General features: G+C 38.2%; 1 protein-coding gene across 2 annotated transcripts; it reads right to left on the bottom strand.

The window, feature by feature from the left end:
* Positions 1-4265: 4265 nt before the first annotated feature.
* ehf (ets homologous factor) lies at positions 4266-13010 on the bottom strand. 2 transcript variants are annotated; one of them, XM_046395262.1, is made up of 9 exons: positions 12784-13010; positions 9418-9570; positions 8701-8958; positions 7720-7764; positions 7521-7562; positions 7350-7412; positions 7212-7256; positions 6898-7093; positions 4266-4989 (listed from the first exon to the last, which is right to left on the bottom strand). In XM_046395262.1, the coding sequence occupies exons 2-9, from the start codon at positions 9491-9493 to the stop codon at positions 4890-4892; spliced, it is 825 nt and encodes a 274-aa protein (XP_046251218.1). In that variant the 5' UTR covers positions 9494-9570; positions 12784-13010; the 3' UTR covers positions 4266-4889. The 2 variants fall into 2 exon arrangements, with proteins under 2 accessions (XP_046251218.1, XP_046251217.1); XM_046395261.1 differs by having other exon boundaries at positions 7521-7565; positions 12784-13009.
* Positions 13011-20079: the final 7069 nt, after the last annotated feature.

The following is a 20079-nucleotide window of genomic DNA, read 5'->3' as shown; positions in this document are numbered from 1 at the left end:
ATTATTCATTTATTTAGTTTTAAACGAGCAGGCTAAAAAGAAGCTACTTTTTAGGGTCCTTCGACTTTCGGCATACTGTTGCTCTCGCGTTGCGCTGGTCGAAATCTCCAGTGTTCAGTAATGTTCTGCCCTCTGCTGGGCAGAATGTTAAGGCCTACCGTGCAAATAAGTTACGTGTTTGAAACTTCTGAACTAAAATTAATTTCAGAACAAAGAAATTAGGCTCAGTATTAAACTGGAAACTGTAACCCCATTAGCCTCATTACTGCTTCATGTTTTTATTGGGCTTGTTTAGTGCACATTAGGCATTTTCTTGAGTGAATGACAGAACCATGTTAGTAGTTTTTAAATCTTATTGTTTTGTAATATTTCATTGTTTAGACCCCTTGTAATTTCTATGCAGATCCATATAATATCATATTAACATTTATATATCCATAGGTATTAGGCATTGATGACCATTAATTTTCTGGGGCAAACAAGCTCTTCTTAAATCCTCTCAAGACTGTGTGAATGTAAATACCACACTGTATTTTTATATGTGATCCATCTGAATCTACCCCTGTAAAAACATAGGGGGAAAAATATGATTTAGAATTCACATGCGGTATCATTTGCTATTTTTCCCTCATGGTGGAAAGAAGTTTACTGTCAAGATGACAAATTATTGTTTTGTGATATGATTTAATGACTGGATTGCTTAGATACAGATAAATGTAATATGACTTATTTAAACATGGGTTTGTAAAAAGCAAGGAAATATTTTTTTTACACATCTAATTTTTTTCATGTATAGCAGGACCACACCTGAATGTGTGTGTATACGTGTATATATGGTTTTGTGACAGTGTGCGCAATCAAGGAAATATCTGGATGAATTACGGGTCAAAAGTGCATTCTGAAACAAACTTCAATGGAAAGCTAAAAAATCTTAACAGGAAACAGACTTTATAAAAATACAATATCTGCATTGTCATGAATACTTCCTCGTGTTTTTGCCTCATCAAAACTGCAAAAGAGACCTGACTGTAAACCACACTTCATTATCAGTGGTGAGGACAGTGACTTGTTTTTGGGGTATTTTTTGTTTGTTTGTTTGTTTTTTTGTCATGTAAATACAGAAAGAGTTGTTAGATTCTTAACTGCTTCAAATTATTTCATTCATTTCATTTTATTGGGGATTTTATTAATTATATTTTTACTCATATGATCTGGGTTTTTTTTTTTTTTTTTTGATAAGATGCTGAAGTTGTTTGTTATTTGTAACTGGGAAGTGAACTGTGCTGCAGTGCCCCCAAAAAGAAAATCTGAATTAGTGATGCAGTTCTAATGTTCCCTAACTCACAGTTTGGGTTGAATGCCTCACAGGTTCATTTGAGTGTGAAGAGAAAAATGATAAGGGGGCATGATAAGCTGATGCTGTCTATCTGCTGAGAGAACACAATAGCCCCACTGAGCAGGCATGGCACACAGACACAAAATCCCAGCTGGCTGTCTTTATGCCCATGTTGAGCCTATCTATCATCACTGCCCTGTTCTTCCTCCAGCACCTATCTGATTGAATTAATGTTCTCCTTTTTTAAATAATAAAATAGCCCTTGCATAGCTCATTCAAATCTGAAAATAATTTTCTGACAATAAGAGATAAAGGCACTAGAGGACAGATAGTGCATATTGTTTTTTGAGCAGAACAAAGGCAACCATTGTTTCATCTGTGCCGCCTAGTGTAACACACAGTAGAGGAGCCAACTTTTACCTGAGCCAGATCTTTCCTGCACATACATGTCGCCAAAAAAAAAACAAAAAAAAAAAAAAAAACACTCAAGGGCTAAAGTAAAACTCAGAGACTCAACTCATAGATTAAATATCTCTTCTCACCAGCATTTGTGTGTTTCTCTTCCTTCCCAGATCTATTACAACCAGTTTGGGTGCATGTTTGCCTTTATGTCATCGGTGCCAGGCAGCAGTGCCCTCAGTGCCTAAAACCACGTCCTGTTAAATACCTGTTGCACTGGTTTAACGGTGTTTTCCCGAATTTCTCGAACAGTATACTGCTTCTCTCACGCACAGCTGATTAGCAAGAACCACTGAAGTCATAACCCTTGCTGAATCACACACAGCACTCCTCATATATATATATATATACATATATATATAAAATCCCCCCCCCCCTTCTGGTGTGGTGTGTGTCCTCCTCAAGCTCAGGTCCTACCAGAGGCCTGGAAGTTTGAGGGTTCTGCATAGTATCTTCCTAGGACAGCACTCTTTTGGACAGAGGCCACTAATGTTGTGCCCAGAATCTGCTGGAGCCACTTTGGGAGTTTGGGGTCACAGTCCCCAGTGCCCTGATTACCTCTGGCACCACTGCTGCCTTAACTCTCCACATCTTTTCTAGCTCTTCTTTTGGCCCTTGGTATTTTGCGAGCTTGTCGTGTTCCTTCTTCTCAATCTTGCTGTCACTTGGAATTGCTACATCCATCACCTCTGCCTTCTTCTCCTGTTTGTGGACCACCACAATGTGGGGATGGTTTGCCGTCGCTATTTTGTCACTCTGCATCTGAAAGTCCCACAGGATCTTAGCTCGGTCATTCTCAAACACCTTGGGAGGTGTCTTCCATGCTGACCTTGAGACTTCCAGCTCATACTCAGTGTAGATGTTCCTATATACTATGCATATGTACAAACACATACACACACACACACACACACACATATACAGAACTAAAGGTGTCTCTTTGTTTTGCAGAGGTTAGATTTGCCTAACTGTTCAGTAACAGAGCAGAACATTATTCAGTAGTTAAACTGAGGCCACATTTCAGCTGTTTTTCTGTGTCTTTGATGATCAGATTGAAAACATCAGTCATTTCCCAGTTCGTGTCTTTGTGCTGCATTAATGTTCATGTACATTGCACAAAGCCTTAATGGTGTCATAATCAAATGCTCTGAAGCATTTGAGGTAAAGGGTAAATAATACACAAATCCTGTTCTTAATGCTTTGCCTCATTTGTTTGTGGCTGTTAAACACTTTGCACTCTGCTTCACAGCTGTCAAACACTGTCATCATTTCCCGTTATCGTCTACTAATATAAAGCATATACAGTCAATAAAGCTGACTTTTATTTTGGTGAATTATTAAACGTAGCTCCGTTTGATTTTGTAAACATTTCAAACCGAAAGTGCATAATATGGGTCATGACAAGTGCAGCTCTAGTGAAACTACAAAATGTGAATTCTCCATGGGAATAATGTCTCATCACAGATCTGTACAATGGAACATGATGGCACTTCAGTTTGTGCTGCACTGTTTGCTTTTTGTCATGCAATATAACAATATTGCAATCAGAAGCCATTATCTCAATCCAATCAGGAGCTGGACTGGTTTTATCATCTCTCAGTATGTCATCCAGTCTTGAATGAAAAACAAAATTACAGCAAACTCTTCTCATCAGCGATGATTTCCTGTTACCAGGAAGAAATGCTCTGTTAATCGTTCACAAATTCCATTACACTACAAGAGTGTTGTTGATGCAGTTCTTGATAATGAAATGACGCGGTGTCATTTCTTCCAGCTCTCGTCGTGATGGTGCTGGGTAGTGACGTATGTGAGAGGGAAGCACAGTGGTCAAATTCTGGTAGCCATCAGGAATGATAACTGAACTCGGTGTCAATCAATGCCACGCTATGTAAAGAAGCATTATAAAAGGCAGATAAATTAGAGTGAAGATTAGACAAGGATTTGCTTGTGCATGCAGGCCAAAGAAAGGAGCCCTTTATCGATACTACTTTTATCTTATTGGCCATCTAGGCCAGGTCATTCGACTGCTGCCAGCAGGAACCAGTGTGGCAACTATAGCACGCACTGGTGAACACTTAACTGTGTGGCATTTCACACTGTCATGATAAAACGTTAGCAGATAAAACAGAAACACCTGCACTATCTCAAAGTGCATGTCTTCTCAAAGTGAGGTTTGTAATAGAGCGAGTGGGAACAAGGCTTAAAGCTGTGGATCTGAGTCACACTCTGCGGACAGACAGTATTGATCACGTCTGAAAAAGAAGAGGTGCAATTTAGGTGGTAGATTGACTCAAAATGTTGACTGATTGATAAATGACAAGAAAAAACAAACAAAAAAAAAACCCCCAACAGAGTAATATTTCTTTCTCTCTCATAACAGTTAGAAGTCACAGGGGTTGGCTGCTTCTTGATATAAACAGTTATAACTGAATTGTATGCATGCAGTTCAGTAAAAATGACCTTCATAAAATAAAAACAATGACAAGCTTTATTTGTAGTAAACATTAACAGACACAACGTCTTTTACAGCTCACTGAATGCATAGTAAATAGTAAGTGTATCACTTAGTTTAGGCATTCTTGCACTTCATTGCTGCATTGCGCTTATTGAATGCTATTTTATTACAGTTTTTTTCAAGCATCCTTCCCAAAGGGCAGTTCACAGTATAAATGTCAACACCACTCAACATACACACACATCTGTTTTCCACATGTATTTTGAATGCTATCAACATGTACACCTTTGGGATTTGTGAGTGTTTTGAAGAAAAAAAAATGCAAAGAACAATGCTTTATGATAGCTCTTGGCAGTTTTTGATGTTCCTGTCTTCACTGCGATCTTATGTAAGCATGAGTTTTACTGCTGTTTTTATGCTGGCATAACAAGCAAGTTTTTAATAAGGCACAGTAAAGGACATCGCAATGCACTGTCACAGCAAAGGGATAAATTTAAAGAAAAAAAAATGAAATAAACATACAATTATCAACAATGTGTAAACAGTTCAAACAAATCTGTATCAAAAACAGTGAGTGAAACTTACAGTAAAACATGACATTGCATACAACTTGAAAGAAAACATAAATTAATGAAATTGTCACTTCTCTGACTCCCTCCACCCTCTTGCATTCCTTCCAAACTTGTATACAAGTCTGCGTCCATCAACTCGTTCCAGGATTTCTCTTTTGTAGTAATATCTGTAAAAGAGGACAGATGAACTGACTGGTAAATTGAATTCAAAGCGACTTCATTATAAACTATTATTAAAAACAATGTTATAAATGTTATATGAAAATGTGGTGTGCTATAATACTTCATGATGTAGTCTGAACTACTTGTGGTCATTTTTTTCTTTTAGGACCTGCATGGCTCTGAATTCAATAAATTGCAACAATATGTGGAGGTCTGATGAATCAATCTTGCTGATAAATACTGTCTGGGTATCCAACCAACGTGGACATTCTAGTTTATTTTAAGTAGATCCCACCTGCAGTTTACTGTCCTGGTGCTGAAACTATTCACATGCCCACCAAATGCACAGCTAAAAATTGTCCCAGAAGTTATTTCCTTCTGTGTGAGTAATGTTTGCTAAAAACAATGACGGCCAGCTGTTTGAGTCTGTTTGCCTTTTTAATTAAAGAATACGTTTGTTGTCCATTTTTAAGCATTTATGTCAACAGTAAGAACCAATGGGCTTTTAAGAGCCATAGTCAGCAAACACCTTGCTGGATTTTGTCTTTTCCACAGAATTTGTTGACTATAAGAAAAATATCAAAATATAATCAACATTATTCTCTCACTCCTGTCGCCATATATATGTGTTATGTACATAGATAGATAGATAGATAGATAGATAGATAGATAGATAGATAGATAGATAGATAGCACACACACACAGAGCACCATCCAATAAAATATTTGAAGTATCAAGTACTAAAATATAGAGTATGAAGAAGTATAAAAATATAAAATATGGAAAGAATTATACTAATACTAAAATAAAAGTTTGCCTATCACCACAACAACATATCTATCAAGTACTCCCATCTTTCTTTTACTGTCTTCATTAGAAGGATGATAGATAACTTAGTCAGGAGAAGTACAAGTTGCCTCAGTTTCTCTGTCATTTGACAAATGTATTTGCTTTCATAATATGTCTTAAATTTCCTCATATGAATTTAAATGAAAGAAAACTAAGTCATTGTTATTCTTTTGCTTTTGTTATTCATAACAGAGAATATCAATCTGTCTGGTGATGCCATCGAGCTGTAAACCCTCCTGCTGTACCACAATAAAAAGAAAATCAGCTTTGTGGTCACAGTGACAATACCTGTGGGCACATTTTGTAGCTCCCAGTGGTTTGCACGACAATGAAATTAAGCTCATTAGATTAGCTCATTTGAATGTAAAGCTGTGACTACTGAAGGAGCCAAGAAGATTTTCTGAGGAAAAGGCCATTTCAGTTCATTTGGGAGAAAAGTGAAAACATGTTGCAGTTCAAAAAATGAGTCAATTGTAGGTAATCCACAAGGGAAAATGGTAAATATATGTTTTCATGGTTTGAGATCACTGGCTTTAGATGCATAACTCTTAATGATGTCACCTATAAGTAACCAAGGTTGTTTCTAAGTAAATTTTGTAGTCATTACAGTATGTTCTGTTCAGTAGCAAGTGAAATAAGCTGCTTAAGTAAATTGGATTGGGAACAATGCAGTGTGAAATTTCTTCTCATCACAGATTTTACGAGCTAATGCCAAACTATTGAACACCCAGTGTTGACTGTACCGAAACTGCAGGAAATGTATTTCTGTAGTGAAAAGCTGCATGAAGTAAAAATGTACATGCTAACATTTAGTGGCCACAGTCTCTATTGAACACACTGAACAACATTAAAATTAAGGAGACCCAGATGTTGTGACTGCCTCAGTTATCGAATGAATACTTTCAGGAGATTCTAAATCAGTACCTGCAGCATTGTTTCTCCTGTGATTTACACACTGCCGTCCACATTTACGATAGAATAGGGCATGTCATTGGGACAGTACCACATGTGCCCTAAGTGGTACTGTCCACTGTCCACATGTATGATAGCTTTAGAGGTGTACCTCATAGCCCGACTTAGTTTCTCGTAGGTCATGCTGCTGTTGTTCTTCTTCTTGCCCCATAACTGTGCCACGGCCTCTGACTTCAGGAAGCGGAAAACCCCCTCTGTCCGATCCTCCCACTTGATCAACCCTGGATTTCGCTCTGGGTTCAGCAGAATGTCCCTGATGAACTCCCACAAGTGGGTCCCCCTTGGGTCTGTGGGGACAGAAAGAAGGTTGAATGGTGAGAATTAAATATTATAACATGTCATAACATATACAGTATGTTCAAATAATTAAATAATAACAGGTAAAGATAAGTTGGTATCACTTACTGTGTTTTTTGACCTGATCTGGGCGACTGTAAGACCTTTTGATATCTGAGAGGAAAAGAAAAATCACATAATTGTTGAATTCTTTTAACTGTTTTTGGACTCCCATTAAAAACCAGAAAGTGTGATCAAGTTACTCACCAGGGCTAGAAGGGGTTGGAGAGGCATCGGGTGCGAGTGAGTGAATTGAGGGATCATAGATATCTAAGAAAAAAAAGACTCAAACTTAATATTTCATTTATTTGATACAGGATTCATTTTTAGATGAAGCATTAGTAGAAATAATGCAGGAGGTTGATATATTTACGGTACCTCCTGGCGGATAGCTGACATCTGGAAATGGACAAGAGAAGTCTACTGTAAAGAGAAAAAGAGTTAAGTGAAACAAGAAATTATGAGAACATCATGAGTAATCTGATGTATCTGAACAACTGTAGGCAAGCAAGCAGGGGACAATCTACAGAGACATTTTGCTTTTGCCTGATCAATGACTTGTTTAGGAGACTCTTACATTCTGGTTTGAGGTCCAGTTGTCCTATTTCCATGTGGTACTGCCCTGTACAGGAATAAGAGGGAAAAACAAAGTAAATTATTAGCACAAATCGGGGGTTTCAACCTATCAGTGTTGTGCAATATCTGAAGATTGATTATTCACTTTAGAATTCATGGTGAGATCGTAAATATTTATGAACCAAATACAGAGAATTTTAGCAGATTTAGGAGGAAATCTTTTACATCACTTTATGGCATATTCAGATACTGTTTTGTAATGCCAAACAAACATGGTGCCTTGTTTCAGTACAAACAGAGCTAAAAGATTTACTGTATTCATAATAACAGACCAGACTTTAAAAGGAGTGAAAGTGTAATTAAACCCAGGTACAGTTTGACAATAATATTTGATGGAACACCTTGTCTCAATGAACTGAGCTTATTTCTGAACAATAGCTGCATTGTGCTGTGGTTTGATATACCTTGTCTTTAGATCACAGAATTGAGGTTAAACCTGTTGTTCTTGGTCTCCTGTCATTATTGTTATATTGAAATGCCATTAACCTCATAATGCTACACAAGAATATGAATGAATTTATTGTTTTAATTGTCTCAAGAGGCAACATTCTTCACATAACAGTTATATTTGTAAGACAAAAGGTGGAGCCTAAGGCCAATGAATCCCCAACCCAAGTCTAATTAGAAAAGTGTTTGAACTATTTCTCTGCCTGTTTCTCAGCTTCACATCACCTCTGTGCTTTGTTAAGAGCCCCACTCTTGCAAGAGCAAACAACAAACCTATCATCTCCTTTGCTTGAAGCACACCTTCTCCCCTCTACTGTACCCCTGACCCCTGACTGGCTCTATGATCCTTTCTCAGCAAAAACAAAAGAATTTGTTCCAGACCCGATTCAAATCACAAACTTCTATTTTAAATGAGACTAATGATCATCCTTTTTCCCCTTTTCAGCACCCCACCCCCTCAGCCTTTCAGACGCACCGCTCCACTTGAGCTCTGTGATGCTGTGGAAGAGAATGGGTCCCACGCTGCCAGCAGCATGGATGAAGTCCTGGTAGCTCAGATTGCAGAGCTGATGGCCGTCCATATCAAAGTTCTGGAAGGGAATGTTGGAGGCATCGATCTGGTGCATGTCCATGACCTGTTGCAGCCATTCCCACACCTGGTACTTAGTCCAGAACTGAGGCTGGGAGTCACGAGGCCACAGACGACTTGTGTAACCAGACATCACCATCGGAACTGGGGATAAACATCAGTGTTTGTGTATGAAAACATTTGTCTACATCAGTTACAATGCATCTGATGAAATAAGTGTTAATGCCTCTACTGAAGATATTTGTCAATAATTAATCTGCAGAGCAATTTACTGAAAGAGCTATTGAGCTCCGTCTCAGTTAGGAATCCTTAATACAGTGCTTGTGTTCTGGAGCTTTGGGCTCACCAGGTGAGCAATACATCAGTTGCTAATTGCTGAGTGATTTTAATTTTGCGTTGCAGTTTCATAAGCAGTGCATTGATAAGACTGGATTGTTGAATAGAGAGCAATCAGAGTCCTCTAGCACAAAAAATCAGGATATTTCCTTGAGTCATCAAAATTGTATTCAGACAGTTTAATTCACCAGTTTATGTCAGTGAAAAGTGCATACATAATGCCCGGAAGGCAAACAATAGGACTCATTAGTGGGTCGCGAGCCTCACCATCAGGGTAGGAGTTAGTAGGGCCCCAGGTAGTGGTCAGCTGGCTGTCCAGGTTGGTGGATGGAGTTACGCTCATATTGTAGCTGCTATTCTCTGATGTACCATGGCCCAGGGGCCGAGGCAGGAGAGGAATGATTTATGGTATGGATAGATCTAAATGGAAACAACAATCTTTACTGCTTTAGGATATCCAGCAACACAAAAAACAACTGTACTTGAAATATTCTAACAGATGCACATGTTCAACAGTTATAATAACTGTTAAGATTTTGAAGGACTTAAACCTCCATTTTTGACACCATTTACACTATTTATGGTTCCCTCCAATGACAAAATATGTCACTTTAATCTTAATCTTTAATCTTTACTTATATGTTATCCATTAAATGTATTTGTATTAGTCTGCCAGATTCGGAAAGACGGATTCACAGGAAAACAATGTATGAATGTCTCACTGTTTGCCGTTCACACCACATCAGAGCTATATGAAAGGTAAGTATTGCCAATTTTCAACCAACTTTATATCACTACAGTGTGGGTATTGTACTGTATGCAAATTAGGAGTTTTCAACTCATTTGCCGGACTTCTGACGAAGCGGCTCTAGCAACTCAAAATCTTAAAACATTGCTGATCAAATATGAATCAAGACTCTGTTACTGCATTGTCTATTGGTGTCAGATGTTTTCAGAAACATGTTTTAGTTCTTATTTTGTTGTTAATATAAAAGTCTGTGTCAAGGCTACCATTTTGTGCCTACCAAGCCAAAAACAATCACCCAATTTGTATGTCACCAAACAACTGGAGCATTTTACTGGTGTGGTGCAGTGCAGTGCATTCTGTTTGGACTAGGTTTTCGAACTTTTGAGCAAAAGCCCTTTCCCCCTGCTTGCTCTGGTCATTTAGCACTATTGTCAAGAATATTTGCTTCTTTCTACCACATTGATTGCCCAGTTTTCTGAAAAAGACAATCTTTCAACAAAATATATAAAATATAAAAGTTTCTACAAGTGCAAATGCTGAAAATACTGTAGCTGCTGCTATACATTTAAAAATAGAACAGGGGTTGGCTTTTAATGTGAATCGTGTGTTTTCTGTTTTATTACACCTTACTTGCTCTTGAACTAACCAAGGGCATCAGCACGTCCTGAAATCTTCAAGATTACAACTTTAAACTCCCTTAATAAGTTAATTTTTTAAAAATCCATCTAGTCTTGCTTAATAAGCCATTGAAGGGCTTTTAATTAGCATATAGCTTATAAATATTAACACAAAGGCCTTCTGTATCAGTACAGTTTATGGATTGCACAAGCTGGCCATTTACATGAGTGAGCTAGGTTTTATGTTTGAATTGAGACATATTTGTATATTACACATTGTAAAACTTCTATTTAATGTGTTCGTGAGTTCATCCATTTTTTTATACTGCTTATCCGTCACTGCTTATCCCAGCTGACTACGGGCGAGAGGCAGGGTACACCCTGGACTGGTCGTCAGTAAATCACAGGGCCAACACACAAAGACAGACAACCACTCACGCACACACTCACACCTAAGGGCAGTATAGAGTAGCCAGATAATGTGCATGTTTTTGGTATTGTGAGAGGAAGCCGGAGTACCCGGAGAAAACCCACGCAGGCACAGGGAGAACATGCAAACTCCACATAGAAGGGCCCATACTGACATTCGAACCTGGAACCCTTTTGCTATGAGGCGACTGTTTATAGTATCTTCTGCTCAGAAAAAAAGTTCAAAATGCCTTAAATAATAGAAACTTAGGTGCCATTGCCGTTTAAATAACTGCTGTTGTTACATTTTTCACACTTACTCCAGATTTACAACAGCTTATTTTGAGCTAATTGTTATATGTAGGTTGCACTCCATCTCATGCTTTACATTTTCAGTTAATATTTAAGGGTTTACAGACTTGTATACATATAGAGATAAATAAAAGCATGTTTCAGACTTAACCACAAGTATATTTGCATCTCATGTAAATAAAGCTTGTTAGAATTTCAGCAGCTCCACTGTTGTGCCCTACAGGAGGTGGAGAAGTGTTGCAGATGCACATTAGCTGCGTCATGTCTGACACGTTTCAGTGACAGTATCCAGTTTCATGTGCAATGAGAGACTGAGACACAAAATACCAGACTGTTACTTAATAGTTTAGTTCTGTTGCTACATTATTAACATTCACAAAATCTATGCCCCTTTCAACAATTTCCAGCATTTAATGTCTTTGGAAAGACTTAACTTGGTGAAAGCGCTGTTTGTAACAGTTAACACTGGTTTTGGAAATGTTACTGAGCAACACCTGTTTCAGACTGACACACAATGAGGCTATTTCTTCACTCAGCGACCCATACTTCACCTGTTCCCTGGAAAATGTCGGTCACACCTTTATGGCAGGTTATAAAAAGTGCTGGGCCAAGCCCTGTTACAAATTTCAACATCAAATACAAGGCTTCCAGAACAAACACATCAGTGACATATGCTTAGGCAGGAAACTGAATCTCCATAAAGACCTGGCAAATCAGCTTACAAACAACCTAAAGTCAAGATCCCTGAATGGAATATCTCTGGAAGATACGTGACACATACTGTCATGCCAAAGCAGATCACTTCCTCAACTGACAATCTGACATGCTCTGTGTTAACACTCACTTGTGTCTCCTACTGCCAAGCATGTATTTTATCAACAAGACGAGTAGCTTATGTCAAAGCAAAAAGCATGTGGCATAAGGAGCTGGACTAAGACATAGCTACCGTTATGGATCAATATCCTGTCGGCTCATTAGGGAAAAAATCACTCTGTTTCACAGACCTGAGATAAGCAATGTTGATCTGAGGAGGTCACATGAGTGTTGTGTCAACTGTCTTTCAACTGTTAGTTTCATTTTAGCCAAACAGACCTGTAAGACAGAATTGATCCTTGTTTCTCTGTTTAAATTCTCTACATTTTTTTGTTACTTTACCTAATCTAAACACTGTTATTAGGTATAGCACTACACAAACTTTTTTCTTTTCATTTAGAAAATTCTATGTACTTAACTTTTCATGAAAATGAGAAATTCTGTTCAGTGTGATTGTTTAGATAATCATACTGTAACCCTTTTAGCTTTGCCATCACTCTATAATTGAAAACTGTTACATGATATACATGTGGGATAGTCGGAGGTCTAAACCCACTGAAAAAATGTTTTTCAAACCGAACAGTTCAATGAAAGCATGTAAAAAATCTAATCATCTTATAGTTAAATACACACAGTACACACCGAGCCTATTCAACCAGCCTTCATTTCGATCAAACTGCATTCAATCATTTTGAAAAGCATTGCTGGTTGCCCAGCACCAGTATGGCAGCCTACCAGAGCAGTGGAATGGGGTCCAATCAGGCCTAAGAAAAGTCTCACACAGATCCGCTGAAAAAACTACAGGATTGAAATCAATACAGTTTCAGGAGATTCCAATACTCTTGTGGACTGGTGTTTACAGTGAGACGAGGTGAGTCCTTCTTGTTTCCCAAATCTTTGAATTAACAGCAATAAGTATGCACACACTCTAGGTGCTGTCCCACCACAATGGGAGTTTTATCCTCCAAACTTCCTCATCCAGCTCCAATTGGCTACCTCTGCTGGCTTATACCAGGTATGCATTTGCATAATGCACTCCCACACACACACACACCAACAACACCTACCACAACTTTTACACTCTCTATTGGCACTGTTCCCTCTCACTGTCACTCAAACATACAAACGCACTCTCATTCAAGCAGAAAAGCACATACTCGTAAGTGGAGATACTCCCAGAAATGGTTTCAAACACGCTCACAAGCCCATAGAGGCAACATTAAATTGCTTGAAGTCATATAGTTGCTTAAAATAGTGTTTAACTTTTTAGATAAAATCTCCCCTGTGTTATTATCTTGCACAACATTTGTTTTCCTTCTTTCATAATGATGAATGAGGTGCTGACAATTTAGGTAAGAAGCCCTGATGGAACTTGACTCCTTTCTTCTTTTTTGACTCCGGCTGCCTTAGAAAACTGTAAGAAAATGCCTTCACCTCGGTGACACATTTATAAATGTCTCTAACTCTGACTCTGTCTCTAACACAGCTTGTATCAACTTTGTAAATGGTAATCACACCTGCTTGAGAGACGATCATTGCTTAGGTCAAGATTACTTTAGCCTCGCCTACAACTATGACCTCACTTCATTACAATCCTATCAAACTTTGATTAGCTCTTAAAATAGTTATGCAGTGATCTACATGTGCTTGAGTGGAGACTGGCAGATGCCAATTATCTTTGGTATGTGTCTCACAAATCCCAGTGAGCATCACAAAACAATGAGAGGAGTGGAAAATCAAATTATGAGTGAATTCTTTGGCAGTAAATTATTTGCCTCTAAGATATCATGCGTTCCCCTCTGTGACATTCACAGGTTGTGCTGTCTTTGAAGAGGACTTCAAACAATACTGTAAATGACTTGTTATATTGAGCTAAATCAATGCCAGTACTGTTATCCGAAACGTAAAACCAGATCAGGCATTGTGCATTGCAAGGCTGTAGCAATAAACAAAGACGGTGAAAGCGAAGGTAATGATTTTTTTTTTTCAAATTCCTCAAATCACGTTTGTCCTGTTTTGTTTTGTTTTGTTTTGTTTTTTTAGTCATTTCACATAAGCCAAATGCAGGGCACTTTGACAGTCTTCCCAAATCAAAACCGGACAGATTAAAATAAACAATATGCGTGCAGAAGTAAATGTATCAAAAAAACACTTTTACTGAACTTATTCTCCTTTTATATTCACTGTTGCCCTATACTGGCAAGGATCAGAGGGAGTTCAAACATTCTATTTTTGCTTGACGCCAATTAGGGTTTGGGCAAAATGTAACATCTTTGATCTGAGATCTAAATCTGATCTGTAGCCTTGTACCACTACAATACCTCTTGGGACCAGAGGCACTAACAGTATCATGCTGATAATTGAAGAGACTTTGAGCAGGGTTGAACTATATAATAGGCTGAAGCATGGAGAAGTCTGACAGAAAGTGTGTCAGGTTTCTCTCAAAGCTCCTACAGCAGGGCCATGTAGAGGGAAACAAGAGGTGATGCTGAACGACTAACCTAATAAGTTAAATGAATTTTATTTTAAATGTATGTTATTGTATGAATCAATCAAACTGTGTAATTATATAACATCACTTAACACTATTAATATTTAATCATCTCAAAAGGCTGATATTAATGACCTTTTCACATTCTATAGAACTTTGTCATCAACATACTGTCTTAGTTCTTTGCTCACTCTCACTCTGAGTATGTGTGTGTGTGTGTGTGTGTGTGATTTGGATGCCTGCCCACAGCTCACCCTCAGAGTTAATGAGGGAATTCAGTGTTAGCATGATTATCTCTGAGACTTACCCTCATTTCCGCATGCATGCCAGATCTCTGCGAATGGTAAAATCCACCATTCCTGATCTCCCTGTGACTCTCTGACATCATCCCACTTGCACATGTTACGGACGAGTCGCCTCCAGCCCGCCCCGCAGCTCGTCTGCTGCCTATTTGTAACACAGGTGCTATTTTTTGGATTTTTTTGCAGTAGTTTTCCATCCTCTTTTTAAAGGGTAAAGAGCCTCCAGGGTGTAATTTGAGACCTAAGCTGCATTCGGTGCTGACCCACTGTGAATGCCTGACCAGATTTTATTGCTGTAAGATTAATACGTCCATCAGTGGTGAACTGAAGTCACAAAATTCTCATAATGGCCATCCGGGTTGCTTCTCAACTTTTTTTTTTTTTTTGTTCCTTCTCTGTCACACTTTTTTTTTTTCACCATGTCACAAAAAGAGCAGTATTTGGCATCTCATTTCATGGATCTTCGTTCTGCTTTTCCAGGGTGGATGTGGGTCGACATATGCAGAAGTCCACTGGGGGAATAGCAAAAGAGAGAGACAGAGTGGGAGAGATCAAAGTCTGTCATATCAACTCCACTTTGTGTGAGTCAGCCTATCAACATCGTGAGAGGCAGTGAAGACAGACACAAGAAAATGTCATCAAAATGCTGGCATTATAGAGTGTCATCTATTTTTAAATAGTGAGTCAAGTAGAAGCTTATGTCATCATCCAATAATAGTGTGCTCCTGATCCATCTATAAAGAGACTTATAACCTGCTTAGTGGTACTGTGAAATATTAATGCTTTATTTGAGGATGCGGTCAGAAGTTTCTATTTGACAGGAAAGGCTGTCAAAGCTGTCAATCAGAAGAAACAGACAAGACAGGAGGCGGGTACAGCTTGCATGCTCTAATGAACAGGAACTTATTAGCGGGAGTATATCTGTTACTGTCCCACTTGCCTCCCCTTTTTCATTAGCTGCTTATCATGCCTGTTAGTGTCTTCTTTAATATTTCACATTTTGATTGGCATATGATCCGAGGGGAAAGAAGGAAAAATCATTTTATTAGTGTCAATTACTGCTACAAATGTCAATTTCACTGTCTAAATTATAATTTTATGTTTCCACCCCATAAAAGAACAATGGCTGCGTAATTACAGTAATGAGAAGTACAACAGAAAAAATGAATTATTCACAATTCTCTTCCTTTCTTCTTCCTTTGAACTCCGCCATGTCTGCTTGCTTGGAATCCGACTGGCTATATAAATCACTTGGAAAACACACGTTCTGCATGTCTCACGAATTATGTGTTTAGGTGCAGTAGTGCTAAAAGCACTGCATGAAATTATGTAAAAATACCTTTCACCTGTACAATGCTGACTTCACTTGATGAGTTAGAGTGTAGGGTTGCTGCTTGCCTGTAGGTGACACTGTTGTCTTATAAACTGTTTGGGAACTCTGAAAGCAAGATTATGTGATGAGTGAGCGGCACAGATATGACATGGTAATGTGTAAGCGATAAAACATGTTTTCTTATTCACTACGATGCCCATGGATGGTGCTACTCATATAGGTTACAATAACCTACATACACTGTCTCTACCAACTCCTGAGGGAAATTTCACAGAAGCATAAGAAGGATATATCAGAGAGAAAGAGACATGAGACACGAGGAGGAGGGTCAGACCAGACGCTGAGGAGCGCAGGATCAGTTTGTTTTTGAGATACTGCACTATGAGTTTGCCACTGCAAGTGGCAGCCCCATACCTTTCAAGGAATACATCTCAGGGTTGGACCACCAGCACAGTTCTTCCTGAGAATTAATGACTGCTCGTCTCTCAGTGTGCTAACTACAGCAGGTATACATCAGTGAAACTGCCTTAAGACACTGAAACCTGCACTGAAGCTGTAACCTCCTGCATGAAAGTCATAGAGACATCTGGTAGACCCTGATCATAACTAAAATCATTTATTTGACAAAAATGAGTGTCTGCACTTGTAAGTTAATACTGAAAGCTGCAAAACAATACATTTTTATGTCATCAACTGATCAAACTGATTGATTTGAGCTACGTGGAGTGAATCCACAGATAGTTATCATTTATCGTTATTTCCCTTAAGCTATGAGCACAGCCCGGGTCACCGTCACATCAAGTGTTTTAACTTAACTTAAAGGGATAATATGTCAATGTTGTGTTTAAAAATTGTTTCCGCTGGCCAAAAGAAACTGATTGACTTAAATTGGTTTAAATAAATGGAAAATATGGGAAGATTTATTCCACTCAAATTTGTTGGATTAATCTTAAAATACATGTAATAATCTATTGGTTTAGTTAAGCATAAAATCTGTGAGACAGTGATTACTTCTGCTACCAGCTATGAGATCGTCACATCTACAGTGAAGATGTTTAGGTTGGAAAGAAAGTGAATAACCATAAAAATGGCTGTAAAGGGCAGAACTAACATTTTAACATCATCACCCAAAAGTGGACACACACATATACCGTACATGTCAGTCCAATAGCACTGAGACACAGGAACAGTAGTGGAACAACTGCAAAAGGGAAATAAAAATGTCTTTTTAGCTGAATAGCTGAACTTGCTTTCCCCTCTCTTAGGAAAACAGCAATCACAAATCTTTCTTTTACAATAAGAACTGTCTGAGCACAGCGAGCAAAATACTGTTCCATGTTTTATAAAGAGCATACAGTATTACTATGTTAGAAAGTGGCTATCAGCTCTGCTCTCATCCTCTGTTTGCAGTTGATTGTAAGGTCTTAAACTGCCATGTCTCAATCTGAAATAACAAAACCTCTAAACCAATTTTTATCTGAGGGCAATCAAATGTCGTACATTAAATGAGTCTACAACATGACATAATAATTGCATTAATACAAGTATTCAGATTTTCTGTGGACATAACAGGTCCCCATGTTGCAACATTAGCAAAATCAATGGCGCGTCTTATATAGCAAGATTACAAAATATCTCATACTGTGTGGTTTTACTAATATACATATTTTTACTAATATATATATATTTTAATAATATATAGGCTTTGTGGAAAAGATTATAAAACTAGCAGGATTTGCATTTTGAATTTTGTACTGAACTGCAATGTTCAAAGAACATCCACATGATTGCCAGGACCCAAGGTTTCCCCACAGGACTTTGCATCATAAAGATATGATTAATTTTATTCCTTTCATCTGTCAGCGGTTTTAATGTTAAATGTGGCTGATTGGTGTAAATGCATGAGCTGTCTTGATAAAGACTGCATATAGTGTATATTAGTTGCTCTGGAAATTCACAATATGCGTCTAATTTTTGTCCACCTCTCATAAAATAACACCCCCATTTGCTACAGGTGTCTGCAATCAAGAACTGGCTGAAATGTGACGAGTGGCTAAATTTGGAAAGATCAGCTGTTGAACCAGAATATCACATGAATGCCAGCTCTGAAGGTTGAGCCACACTGTCAGGGAAGTGCAGTGTAAGCAGGGGGCTGATATTCTGGTCTTAGTCAATTAGCCGTAGCGCCTTCAGAGTTGTCGGCCTTTCCTGAATTTACTAGATACCTCTTACTGTGTGCATATGATTCTGGTAGTATGATAATTCAGTGAAACTTCATGTTGGAGGGCAGGTTCATCAATTTTGACCCTCCCCCACTGAGTTAAAGCTGCAGTACTGCAGGATAACTTATTGCAGTTTCACACATTTTACAGGTGAATATGCACACAAGGGCAATAACAGAAATCAGAAAACATCAGGCTCCCATGATAATGAGGTATAATAGTAGTAGTTTGTCATATTTTAGCGATGAAAGATAAAGTGAGGAGCAGGGTTTTTGGCCTCTGTGTGAATAGAAATGGTATTTATTATATTTAGGGGAATCTGTTCACACAGTTGCCTTGCAGGACCCCAACTTGTTCCCATCAAGGGACTAAAAAGCTAAATTCCACAAGTTTAAAGGGTAAGCTCAAATTTACAATTCAATACTCACATGTCTGTATCTGTATGCTTATTACTGGCTGTCGAGTGATCCCATAGAGCAACTTCAGTGAAGGAGACTAAATCCACCACCCTTGTTCTCTGCAATAATGCATTCTGAGGTTCAGCTGCTAATACAGGGCTTCAATAATCTGAATTAACAAATTCAGATCTTTTTAATAAAAATATATCTCTTTGTGTTACCATCTGTCCACTGCAGTAAGGAACCACTGTCTGGGCACAGACAAAGGTATTGAGTATGAAATATACTGCTATATGCCCAATATTAGCGCCTTTTTAACTTTTAAATGCATTTGAACGCAAGGAAAGGATCTCTTCACCAGTATGAATAGGATCAGATACCGGCAGTGAGGAATGGACTTAGGAAATATTTCCATCTTGTGAAATGGACAGTCATAAATGTAGGTGAGCTATTTCTGCTTGTTCTCAGAGCAGTTTGAAACATTATGACATTTTGAAGCTTGACATCACAATATCATTGCTGTTTAATGGCTTGGAAGTTATTGTACACTGTGAAAGGGGCCTGTGGTGGCATTGGTTGCAAATGTTAAATTGCAAAATTTTCCAAATCTGAACACAGTTACTAGATATTTCTGGAAACCTGAAAACTGTGTCATTAAACATCTTTGACAGCCCTTGAAGTCTTTATGCATCTATTGCAAAATAAGTGCTAATGTCTCCATCAAGTATGAACATTTACCTTTCTCTATTCAGAGAACTCGTTGCGATGATGTGATGTACACTTGAAGTTATTGTTATTTCAATTCATCAGTTTGTTTTTTTGGTAAAGGTATTTTACACAAAACTAACTAATACTATACATATAGTGAGAAATTAGAAGGGAGCGCAGATATTTGCTGAGTCCTTTCTGATAGTGTATCAGAATAGTCCTGTCTTTTATGATACGCAAATCTACACCCATATGTCGAAATATATTTCCAGAAGTGTTAGAATTATGTCAATACACAGTCATGTCTAGCTGAAGTGTCTGCATCACCTTTGAATCATTACTTATGACTTGCTAAAAGTGTGTATCTGCAGAACCTGGATCTGCTCTAAAACCTAATGGGTTCTTCCTTGGCCCATGTTACACCATTCCACCATTCCAAATCGGGATAGTTTTTCCATATAATTCTGCTCACAAACTGACAAACAAACAAACCAACAAACTGGACTAAAAACATAACCTCCATGGAGAACGTAATTACTAGCCAAAGACAGCACTATTCCTCAATAACAGAACTACG

The sequence above is a fragment of the Scatophagus argus genome, chromosome 7, assembly GCF_020382885.2.
Source record: "Scatophagus argus isolate fScaArg1 chromosome 7, fScaArg1.pri, whole genome shotgun sequence".
In the NCBI taxonomy this organism is placed as follows: domain Eukaryota; kingdom Metazoa; phylum Chordata; class Actinopteri; family Scatophagidae; genus Scatophagus; species Scatophagus argus.
This window is presented reverse-complemented; position numbering and strand designations above follow the sequence as displayed.

Bases quoted from the DNA above. Each gene is read 5' to 3' on its own strand.
- ehf (XM_046395261.1), bottom strand. From the start codon at position 9,493: ATGAGCGTAACTCCATCCACCAACCTGGACAGCCAGCTGACCACTACC. The intron at 7,566-7,719 runs GTAAGAGTCTCC...TTCTCTTTACAG, and splicing joins ACTGGACCTCAAACCAGAAT to TAGACTTCTCTTGTCCATTT. The intron at 4,990-6,897 runs GTACACCTCTAA...CCTCTTTTACAG, and splicing joins AAACTAAGTCGGGCTATGAG to ATATTACTACAAAAGAGAAA.